At 42.9% G+C, this 12,153-nt stretch overlaps 1 protein-coding gene across 2 annotated transcripts in view; it reads left to right on the forward strand.

Moving 5' to 3' along the window:
- Ces5a (carboxylesterase 5A) overlaps window positions 1-10,897 on the forward strand; it is a 58,264-nt gene extending 47,367 nt beyond the window's left edge. For both annotated transcript variants that reach the window (XM_087594497.1, NM_001012056.2), the window contains 4 exon segments: window positions 840-987; window positions 7,702-7,851; window positions 10,229-10,301; window positions 10,379-10,897. In XM_087594497.1, coding sequence (XP_087450623.1) covers window positions 840-987; window positions 7,702-7,851; window positions 10,229-10,301; window positions 10,379-10,610 — 603 coding nt within the window. In that variant the 3' untranslated portion in view covers window positions 10,611-10,897.
- Window positions 10,898-12,153: the final 1,256 nt, after the last annotated feature.

Raw genomic sequence — 12,153 nt, forward strand, 5'->3', positions numbered from 1 at the left:
AAAGTTGACCTTCTGCAGTCTGCCATTGAAGCTCAGGACAAGGGCAAGGTTAGAAGAGTGGGAGGCAGCTGGAGTTGGGTTTAAGAAGGCACTCAGTTGTCCAATGGAAGGGCTCAGTCAGAGCGATCAGGAACCAAGAGATCCAAGGCCTGCTCTCAGCCAGGCAGCGTACTCTGCTTGTCCTCTTGACTAATCCTTAGAATGACCCATTCTAAAAATGACAGATGAAGAGAATGAGGCTGTAAGACAACAAATGGCTTAGAAACACAGCTTGCCCCAGGAGCTGGGACAGTTTTGTGGATGTATGGCCAGTGTGTCATACACCACTTCCTTCTCCTTCAGCTTGATGCTTTGCTGTCAACACCTGGAAATTCTTAATAACTTTGAGACACAAGACCCCAGATTTTCATTTTGCAATGAGTGCCACCAATGTGTACTGTGTGGCCTAGGGCATGGGGTTTGAGGATAGACTTGTGAAAGAATTGTAGTCCCATGAGTTTGGACCAACCATTTATTCTCTTCATGTTCTCTAAGTTGCCAAAACTGTGGTGTTATTTTTAGTGCATCCTAGGATTGCTGGTGGGTGAAATGAGGCAATGCACAGACAGTATTTACAACTTTACCTTCACAGGTTAATGCTTAATTAACAGGTTGGCTATTGTTACTTGGATTTCCTATGACCATGAATTTGTCTTTTTTTCTCTTTTTCTTTTCCTTTCCCTTCACTTTTCCTCTTCTTCCCTCTTTTCCTCCCTCCCTCCCTTTCTTCCTCTCCCTGTCCCTCCTTTCCTCCCTCCCTCCCTTTCTTCTTTCTTTCCTCTCTTCCTTTCTTTTCCCAGCATATTCCCCCCCAGTATATGCACATCGTGGCAAAAGATTACTTCCACGGCAAGCATTCTCTGACTGACATCCGAGACACTTTACTGGATTTGTTTGGAGATGTGTTCTTTGTGGTTCCTGGGCTGGTCACAGCTCGAAATCACAGAGGTGAGTCCCTGAAGAGCATTTCCTCAAGGACACAGACAGTGAGACAGGAGGTTACAGGGTCCATGTTGTTTCCTGAGGACCCATCCCAGGGCTCCTTCACTGTGAGGATCTCTTTGGTGCGCTCATGGTGGAAGAACACTATAGCCATCGTTGTGACTCGGGAACATATACCACTTATTATTTCAGTCCTCTACTTTCTTCAGTTTTCTCTCTGGAGCTGGTTGTCTTTCAAGACATCTTAGCTATAGGAGTAAGGAAGAAAGCGAGATGAAAGTAAAAAAGTCCCTGGGGAGTTAATGTAAAGGTAATCTCCCTTCGTCTGTTCCTCTTTCCTCCCCTTCCTCCCCTTCTCCCTTCCCCCTCCCTCATCTCCCCTTCCCCGTTTTTCTTCTAGAAAATACTTATCAGTGACTTCCTTTGTACTTGATTCTGCTCTATATCCTGGAAGTTTGGCATCAAGCAGAATAAATACCCTGCCACTGTGCTAGTAAGAAAGACTGGAAAAAAGAAACAGATTTCATGTAGACTGTGTTCTATGGTGATGTGTGCAGTGGCATCAGTGAGGGACAAAGACCATGGGCCAGGTTGCCATGCGAGGTCACTGTTGCACTGCATCTCTTAATGACAGACAAGTTGAGGACTGTTCAGTTGATGTTGAGTTTGACAACACAGAAGTCACTGGTGACCTTGACAGCGACTTTAACTGAATGATGAGAGAGTGTAAGAGTAATTTAAATGGTTCGAGGAAAGTGGGGTTGGGGGACATTTATCTGTAAACGCAGTACTGTGGAACAATTTCAATTCTTTTGTAACAGTTTTGTAGATATTAATGAACTAATTCTAAAATTTACATGAGAATGCTGGGATGGCCAAATCAATCTTGAGTGAGTGTAACAAAATTAGAAAAGATACAATTCACTTGATTTTAGGACTTATCATTGAACTAGGATAATTGAGCAGGTCCCACCTCTCACTGAGGCACTACTGGCAAGGAACAGTTGCTAGGGTAGAGAGAATAATTTTTGTGGAAGTGGACACTGGTTGGTTGCCAGTATTTCAGTAGATCACCTGACCCAGGCCTATATGGGTGACACTAACCGGGTTAGTAGGTTATAGAATTAAAATACATCAAGTTGAGGGAGGTAAAGAGGGGGGAAAGTGGGCAGGCATAGTCTTATTTCATTATATACATGTATAACATTCTCAAAAATAAGGAAAAATTTAAAGGAGGAAAGACCATTCCTTCAACCCCCAGCATGCATATGCACACATGCACACACAAATGAGTCTGACTGAAAGGACTGTGGTGTTTTCTTCCTCTGATCTGTTTGTTTCATTGGTCCCCAAGGTTTATGGAAATCTCAGCTGGCTTACTGTCATAAACTGATCACTAAGTAACAGAAGATAGGCTGCAGTGACCACTTAGAACAAATAATAAAAACTTTATAAAGTCAGTATAGAGTATCAGTAAAACAAACAAACGAACCCAGCAGTACCCCCAAACAAAAATTCAGGCAGTTAGTAAGATTAGATTCCATCACTTCCACACCAGAACTTCTGTTGTTATTGTTTTTATTTTTTTTAATTATTGTAGACAAAGAAACAAGAAGGCAATGCTTACATACAGGAAAAGTAAATTAACAGCCCAAACATTACAGATACAAAAACTTTAAATCAACTATTTTAAATATGGAATGGCAGGTATGCTAACCACTGTCTCACCATCGCCTGAGCAAAAATTTACTATTTTAAATATGTTCAAATGTCTAAAGGAAACCATGAGACTAACGTATAACTAAATAGTGGCCATAAAGAGAATTTATTTCTTAAAACTGAGAAGAAACTGTACAAAGTGGAAAGATACAATAGCTGAAATGAACAAGTTACTCTAAGGATCCATCATGGCTCTGTGCACATGAAAGAAAGAAGAAGGCATTTAGTTTATGCCAATTGAGACTCAATCTGAAAGAGAAAAGAAAAAAGGAAAATGAGCAGAGCACAGGAATCCTGTAGGATAATTTGACCAACCAAATATATGTCTAAAAGGATCTCAAGAAAGACAGGAGAGAGAAAAGAGGCAGGAAGAATAAGTAACGGACAAAACGTTCCAAAGTTTTTGAAAGTCTGTCTTCCAAGAATGTCAAAACCCCAGATAGGAAAAACTTAGAGACCACAAAGAGACACATTGTATCTAAAGTCAGAGATAAATAAAGGAGCTTCATGGACACAGAGAGTTGATACTTGTCATTTATGAATCAGATTATCATAGGCTCTATCAAATGAAGTGATGGTGGTCATAAGGCATGGGGATGACATATTCAAAGTGCCAGGAGATAACATAGTCAAGGCTGCTAACCAATAATTAGATATCTGGGTAAAACTGTCATTTGGAAAAGAAGGAAAAATTATGGCATTTTCAGGTACACAGAACGTACATAGCTAATAAACTTGCCAGAAAAGGAAAAGGAATTCTTTAAACATTTTAAGCTGAGACAAAAGGATGCAGAAAGAATTTCAAATCCACATGAAAAAGAAAATAATACAGTAAAACTAACCATGTAAGTAAATATGGAATTAATTCTTAATCTATTTTTATTTACAACATCCCCTTACATAAATTATTTTAAAGACAATCGCATAAAACAAGTGTAAATCTGTTAGAAAGATACAATACATAGACATATAAATTCAGTCTTAATAACAAAGGTTTTACTCTATTAAGAGTAAATTGATATTAATTTGAACTTGATTATCATAATTTAAGATGTGAATTACAATCTTCAACATTAATTTAGAAAATAACTAAAATTTTCCTGATAAAAAAGCAAGAAGTGGATCAAAATGATGCAGTAGAAAACTCTAGTGCAAAAGAAGGCATTAATGGAGCTATTAAAAAAACCAAACTGCTATAAAAGACATAGAAAACAAATAGTAAATTGGTGGAAGTCAGTCCTTCTCTTTTATGAATTATATTAAATGTAAATGGACTAATTTCCCAATAGTCAGATGTTTCAGAGGGATTAAAGAAACTGTGCTATTGAGAAGAGATTCACCCCAGAACAAAGGAAGTACACTGGCTGACAGTGGAAGAATGGAGACGATTGTCAAGGCAGACAGCCACCAGAAGAAGCTGGGCTGCTGCTTAAGTCAGACAAAATACATCTGGAGACAGAAAGTGGGACAAGACACAGTGAAGGACATTATAACTACACCAAGAAGGCATCACAATTAAAAACCTACATGTGCCTTACGATAGAACCACAAAATATATGAAGTAAAAGTGATGGGAAAAGATCGAAGGGATAGTTTTATTGTAATAGTTGGAGACCTTAACATCTCACTTTCAATGACAGAACAATTATGAAAGTTATGAAGAGGGAAATAGCCGAGAATACTATAAACCAGCCAGACCTAACGTTGCGTAAAGAGCATTATACCAGAGTCTCCATTTCTCTCTTGTACATGTGATGTACACGATAGACTACACATTTGACCACAGAACAAATCTCAGTGAATCCGAGAAGGTAGAGTATGATCACAGTGGAGTGAAATCAGAAATCAACAAGAAATATGAAAACTCGAACATGTAAAAATTAAACAACATAATTTTCACACTTAAGATATTATGTCACGAGATGTATGACAAAGTATTTAGTACTCTAAGCATTTTACATATTTCCTATAAGTGAAATACAATATTTGTGGTTTTTGTCTAGCTTATTACCATAATGCCCAAAGTTCACCTATTTACTACCACCTACGAGAATTTCTTTCTCAGGCTGAGGAATAATCTTTGCCCGTATATACCATGTTTGTTTATGCATTCATCAATGGTTGTTGGAATGGATCTACCTTCTGATTATGGCGAAAAATGCTGTTTGAACACGAACATAGGGATACCCATTCTTTTACACGCATATTCCTGGAGCTCACAATCATTCTATCTTACGAAGAGCTGCGCGTTACTTTCATAATGGCTCTGACGATTTTCATACCCTCTACCAATGCGTGAGAACAGGATTCCCTCTGCTGCATCGACACCCGCTTCCTGCAGTTTCAGGAGAAATAGCTACCACATACATGTATGTGTGGGTGAAGTGATATTCAGTTATCGTGTTAATATGTGTCTCTCCAATGGGTAGACAGGTTGGAGAGATCTCCATGTACTTTTCAGACATTTTGAAATTAAGTTTTCTCTTGCTCCCTATTCTCTTCCCCTCTTCCTTCTCTGCCCTTTCTCTCCCCATCCCCCTCCTCCTACCATATGTTCATGGCTGACCTCTACTCCTCTCCTCTCTCTCTTTTTCCCCTACCCCCTCAACTCTTCTAAATAAACTCTATTCCATACTAAAAATAATTTAAAAAAAATCCAATACAAAATAATGAATCTCATGATGAGAGTTCCATACATGAATATCATCAATTTTCCCTCCCCTACTCCATTTGGTTGAAACACACATCCCATGTAAGAGAAAATGTGGAATATTTTCCAAACATTTTCATGTCTCGTAGCAAAACAAAATGCCTGTGCAAGTTGTTTCCTCTTTTTTCTTTTAACTGAGAATTATCTCTTTCTTTTTTTTTTTGCTTTAGAAATTCTTTGTATATTGCACAGACTAACTCCATTTGAGATATGATTTGCAAGTATTTGCCATAATTTGAAAGACACTCTATAGGTTGATTTCTTATTCTGTTGATAGTGGATAGCAGAATACTGGTTTTAAATGTTCAAATATTGCCTCACTTATGTTTTCTTTGTTAATTGTGTAATTTGTATTGTATTTTAGAAACCACTGCCAAATGCAGGGCAGTGGGAATTAAAACAAATTTTATTTTTGTTGTGTTTAAGTTTGTGTGTGTGTGTGTGTGTGTGTGTGGTGTGTGTGTATGGTATGTGTGTGTATGGTGTGTGTGTGTATGGTGTGTGTGTATGGTGGGTGTGTGTATGGTGGGTGTGTATGTATGGTGTGTGTGTATGGTGTGTGTATGGTGTGTGTATGGTGTGTGTATGGTGTGTGTGTATGGTGTATGTATGGTGTGTGTATGGTGTGTGTATGGTGTGTGTATGGTGTGTGTGTATATGGTGGGTGTGTGTATGGTATGTGTGTATGTATGGTGTGTGTGTGCATGGTGTGTATGTGTGTGTGTATGGTGTGTGTGTATATGGTGTGTGTGTGTATGGTATGTGTGTGTATGGTGTGTGTGTGTATGGTGTGTGTGTGTATGGTGTGTGTGTGTATGGTGTGTGTGTGTATGGTGTGTGTGTGTATGGTGGGTGTGTGTATGGTGTGTGTATGTATGGTGTGTGTGTGCATGGTGTGTGTGTGTGTATGGTGTGTGTATGGTGTGTGTATGGTGGGTGTGTGTATGGTATGTGTGTATGTATGGTGGGTGTGTGTGCATGGAGTGTATGTGTGTGTGTGTATGGTATGTGTGTGTGTATGGTGTGTGTGTATGTATGGTGTGTGTGTATGTATGGTGTGTGTGTATGTATGGTGTGTGTGTGCATGGTGTGTGTGTGTGTGTGTGTGTGTGTGTGTGTGTGTTGGGTTAAGGGACATATTCTATGTGGTCAGTAAATGATTATGCATAGATGTGCCAAAGCTCCTCAAATTCTACATTTGAAGTGTGTGCATTTTATTATGTGGGAAAGAAACATAAAGAGAAGGAATGAAATAAGTGTAAGGCAGATAGATTATGCTGTCTTGTTGGAAGAGATGCCAAGAAACGAGCTGATAATTGGAAGAAAATTTGAGACCAAGTGTGTGTTTTTGCACGCGAGTGCCTGTGTGCTCAAGTATGTGTGTGTGTGTTTCAGAGGAAGGACGTTGGTGGAAGGAGGTGGGGTGGAGGTTGCATGGGTGCAGACTGTTTTGGAAAGGGGGAAATTCTGGGTGCTTCCAGACATATGGACCAGGGTGAACGACAGGAAGTCACAAGGTATATCTGGGCTCAGTATGGTGAGTTTTTTGTGTGTGTCTGTTTGTTTATAAGTAGAATTCTTTCCTTCTCTGAGTGTGCATAGGGTTGCCACATCTTTGTCAGTAGGATAAGAAGGCTGGTCTAGAGGGGGTTCCAGCCCCAAATAAGGAAGGAAGGAAGGGAGAGAAGGAGGAGGAGGGAGGAGGAGGAGGGAGGAGGGAGGAGGGAGGAGGCAGGAGGCAGGAGGCAGGCAGGAGGCAGGAGGGAGGAGGGAGGAGGCAGGAGGCAGGAGGCAGGCAGGAGGCAGGAGGCAGGAGGCAGGAGGGAGGAGGGAGGAGGGAGGAGGCAGGAGGCAGGAGGCAGGAGGGAGGAGGGAGGAGGCAGGAGGCAGGAGGCAGGAGGGAGGAGGCAGGCAGGAGGGAGGAGGGAGGAGGCAGGCAGGAGGGAGGAGGCAGGAGGCAGGAGGCAGGAGGCAGGAGGCAGGAGGCAGGCAGGCAGGAGGCAGGCAGGAGGCAGGCAGGAGGCAGGCAGGAGGCAGGAGGCAGGAGGCAGGAGGCAGGCAGGAGGCAGGAGGCAGGAGGCAGGAGGCAGGAGGCAGGAGGCAGGCAGGCAGGCAGGCGGCAGGCAGGCAGGCAGGCAGGCAGGCAGGCAGGCAGGCAGGCAGGCAGGCAGGCAGGAGGCAGGCAGGGTGGTTTATGAGCTAGCACACCTCTGGGCCTGTAAATTTGGGCCTTGAAAGGTAGGGCTACAGGACCATGCCTACCTGATGCTTTCTGCTCTTTGTTTTTTCAGATGCTGGTGGACCTGTCTATTTTTATGAGTTTCAGCACCGACCCAACTGCTTTCAGAACACAAGGCCAGCTTTCGTGAAGGCTGACCACACGGATGAAATCCGCTTTGTCTTTGGAGGCCCATTCCTGGAGGGTGACGTGGTCATGTTTGGTGAGTAAGTGGCTGTGGGCTCCTCTTGCAGGGACATGGAATGCGGAATGCCGTGAGAAGAGAGTAGAGTTAATTCCCCCAACTGCTTCTGTAAAGCCCCCTGCTCATCCACCCCACCCCACTGTGCAAGAGTCAGTAAGAGCTGGGGGCTGGGATTTCATTAGCTCAGTGGTTTATAAACATATACCTATTTTACACACACACACACACACACACACACACACACACACACACACACACACACACGGTGGGGGGAAAAGAGGGAGAAGAAATGGGGGGGAGGGAGGGAAGGAAAGAAGGAGAGAGAGAGAAGAAGGAGGAGGAGGAGGAAGAGGAAGAAGGAGAAGAAGAAGAAGAAGAAGAAGAAGAAGAAGAAGAAGAAGAAGAAGAAGAAGAAGAAGAAGAAAAAGAAGAAGAAGAAAAAGAAGAAGAAGAAGAAAAAGAAGAAGAAAAGAAGAAGAAGAAGAGAAGAGAGACAGAGAGAGAGAGAGAGAGAGAGAGAGAGAGAGAGAGAGAGAGAGAGAGAGAGAGAGACTGAAAAGTTACAAGCAAATCCCCCATAGGAACAACGACTAAAACATTTAGTTTAAGATACCATGCAATGGAGGATCTTTACTAACTCAGCCTTTGACAGAGGATAGTTCTTTTGTTGAGATTTGTGGATTGTCGTTTCGTCATTTTGTTTATCTACCCATCCTTATTAGTTGTGGCAGAGGTACCCCTAAGGTGCTTTTTATTTTTGTTTGTTTTTTGATTTTTAAATAAGGATGAAGTTAAATAATTGTCATAAAACAAACAGTGAGTGCTTAATACATGCTTTTATTTAGCAGTGGTTTCACACTCTGACTGAAGGAAGGCCTCTCCAAACTGGAAACAATGATTAGCCTTAGTGGTGTGTGTGTGTGTGTGTGTGTGTGTGTGTGTGTGTGTGTGTGTGTGTGTGTGTGTGTGTGTCTGTGTGTGTGTGTGTGTGTGTGTGTGTGTGTGTCTGTGTCTGTGTCTGTGTCTGTGTGTGTCTGAGTGTGTTGGGGGGGGAGGTTAGATTCCTTGCACTCTAGAATCTTTAATGTCTGTAAGGAAAGAGCAAGCTAATAAAATCTTGAACAACTTATGGAAAAGTAGAAATGTGGGTGACTTTTAATGTATGCAGCCTGCTCAAGCTCAGAAATGGCAGGAGAAGAACAGACCACTCTTGGCCCGTGAATCATTCTACCCTAAATCAATCCGTGTTTGGTCTATTCCAGCAGGTGTGGGAAACAACTATTTCATATCTTAGAGGAAGGCTGTAGACATTTGCAGTGTGTACAGTCCTCAGCCTAGCAATTCCGTGTGCAGGGCTTTTGGCTAATTATATCCACATGTGCCAAAATATAAAAACATACAAGAAACATTGCTATCTCCAAAAAGTGCTTGATAGCATGTAAATATCTGTCACTGGAATGTGGGGTACACATACTATGTTCAGTACTTTCTTAGCTGCCATTGCACATACACATGTTTGAACATTGACTATACTGTGAGGTTATAGAACAATGGTAGGTTTACAGCTGACAATGTAGAACTTATAGATACAATTTCCAGATACAACTTTTGTAGAGAGAACAAGGTGCAGAACCTGTGCCTGTGAATAAACAGATGCATAAAGTTGTGTCCAGCTGTGCCCTGTGACCATCTTCCTGAATGTGTCTACAGCATTGGTAACAGCGCTTATCTTTGAGCCGGCAGCTAAGTTTCTGCAGGGAAGTGATGGGATTTACCTGTTATTGCAAGTGAGAGGGAAGTGATTTAAAGGGTTGCAGATGCTATCTGCCAAATGACATTGTTTTATAGATGGGCTGTGGGATCCTTGGGGATTTATTATTGTTAGGGGCATCTTGGAAACAAGCTTTAGCAGATAGTAGTGGATGGCTGGGGGGGGGGAGGAAGAAGGAGGAGGCGGAGAGAAGAGAGACAGAGAAGCAGAGAGACAGAGACAGTCAAAGAGGCAGACACAGAGACAGACAGTCACACACAGAGAGACAGAGACACAGAGAGACAGACAGAGAGACAGTCACAGAGAGAGGGAGAGGGAGAGTGAGAGCAAGAGCGCGTGCACGCATGAGAGAGCGAGAGAGAGAGAGAGAGAGAGAGAGAGAGAGAGAGAGAGAGAAAGAGAGAGGGAGAGCACTCTGCATTCAAATGGTAATGGGTGGATCAGAGGACCAATGAGAAAGATATGCTCAACCTGCATTCTATGGGCGGTGCCTCAGTTGCATATTGGAGCTAGGACTTAAGGATTCAGTAATGGGCTCAAGGCATGACTGGGCTCACCATTGGGAGGAGGCTTGGGATGTCTGTGACGCAGGCAAGCAGCTGCATTTCTGTTCATCTCCTCCAGAGGAAGCCACTGAGGATGAGAAGTTGCTAAGCAGGAAGATGATGAGCTACTGGGCTAACTTTGCCAGGAGTGGGTGAGTGAACCAGCCAGCCTCCTTGCAGTTGGGCGTTTGAGGATGGCCATCTTACTGGGGTCTGCTCTCACTTTCAGGGATCCTAACGGGGATGACCTGCCTCTGTGGCCAGCCTACGATCAGAATGAATCGTACCTGAAGCTGGATGTGAACATCAGCACTGGATGGAGACTGAAAGATCGGAGAGTGGAATTTTGGACAGACACCCTGCCCCTGATCACGTCTGCTTCCAAAGCGCTACTCAGTCCCACTTTCCCCTTAATCCTCTTTTCGCTGCTGCCGCCGTCTCTTCTCTCCATTGCTTCTTAGAAGTCATGATTGTTTGCTTCTGATTTTCTTCTAAGTTTCTCCCTCAGCCATTATCCCCATTCCCAGCTGAGCTGCTTTCCTGGAGACTTCTGTGCGCTAATCTGCTTTCACTGATGTTTTATGGGCTTAGGGATCAACCTCATAAAATTCTTTTCAACATCAAAAAAATTCAATTTGTCTTGGAAGGTAATGAAATTTTCTCAATGAGTCTGGAGGAGGGCTGGTCCATTACTTGTCATATAATGAACCCATTACTCATATAAAATAAAATCAGAGTGCAAAATGTATGCAGGGAATGCAATTTAATTTGTGTTCGTAGATCCCCTCCCACCCCCCCAGCACTCAAGATACAGATAACGAATACAATGGGAGTTCTCTTAGCTCCAGTGCAGTACAACTTTTAGTATGAACCACATCTTGGCACCTCTTGGCTGTGTCTTAGTGAGCAATGTGGGGGAGGGGCACATGCTGGAAAGTGTTCTGCTCTGACATCATTCAAGGTCCGGGGGCGTGGAGCTCCAAAAGCAGACAGCAAGGGTCAGGCCAAGAACAAGAAGAGGCTTCGATGGTGTGGTTAAAGATGATTCCACAATTCGTTAAAGCTATGCCGGGTGCATCATATATACCAGGTATGTCCCCAATGGGTAGAGTGAGTGTTTAGGAGATCTACACCTCTGAATGTCTTATGGTATAAATCTAGTGATTGCTACTTGGGAAGTGTACAGTGTGTTAAGATTTAGAAGAGAGGGAACTTGATTTAGAGCAAAGCTGTGGGCCTTCTCTGGAGAACTCACATTTATGCAAGAAAGGGTAGAATCAAGTTAGCCAACTGGCAGGTGTGTGTGTGTGTGTGTGTGTGTGTGTGTGTGTGTGTGTGTGTGTGCGTGTTCTTCTTGCCACCATTTGACAAAACTAAGGTGACATGCTTACTCTTTCTATCCCTACTGTATAACTTGTCACAGTATCTTGTTGTTGCTTCAGGACTATACATGATGTACAAACAGCAGGCAGCTTCCTGTGATGCCAGTAACTTTGAGCTTATCCAGTTCACAGGTCTCCAACTGACAGACTGATTCTGCCCGCCCAGAAGGGCATTCTTCAGCCCAGGCAAAAAAGAACTGATTTGTAATTAGTAGTGGGCTAATTTTATTGGAGGAACTTTGTATTCCAAGCCACCTTTCCAACTTCTCTAGAAAATAAAAACAAACTCTGGAGTCAGCAGAGTTCTGTTCCCATATGCTGAGAACCTATGGGCCACATGCTGGAAGGTGGGGCTTCCTCAAGACTGTTGCTGACGTCATCCGGGAAGCTGACTTGCTCCTTCACAGCAAGTCTCTTTCTGCCTCTGCTTACTCTCTGAACACGCCAACACCATGGGCTGTCTCTAGCTCAAGTGGTTTTGGAAAAGGTGGATCAGAGATACCTGGATCTCTTTAGGGTCCTAGAAAGAGGTCACTCCATTTGTAAGGGAGCCAGAAATTCCATGACCTCTGCAGCTGTTGGGAACTCTTTCCTATCGTATTATTTGGAAAAACTATCAGCT

This window comes from Rattus norvegicus, chromosome 19 (assembly GCF_021556685.1).
Source record: "Rattus norvegicus strain SHRSP/BbbUtx chromosome 19, alternate assembly SHRSP_T2T, whole genome shotgun sequence".
Classification (NCBI taxonomy): Eukaryota; Metazoa; Chordata; class Mammalia; order Rodentia; family Muridae; genus Rattus; species Rattus norvegicus.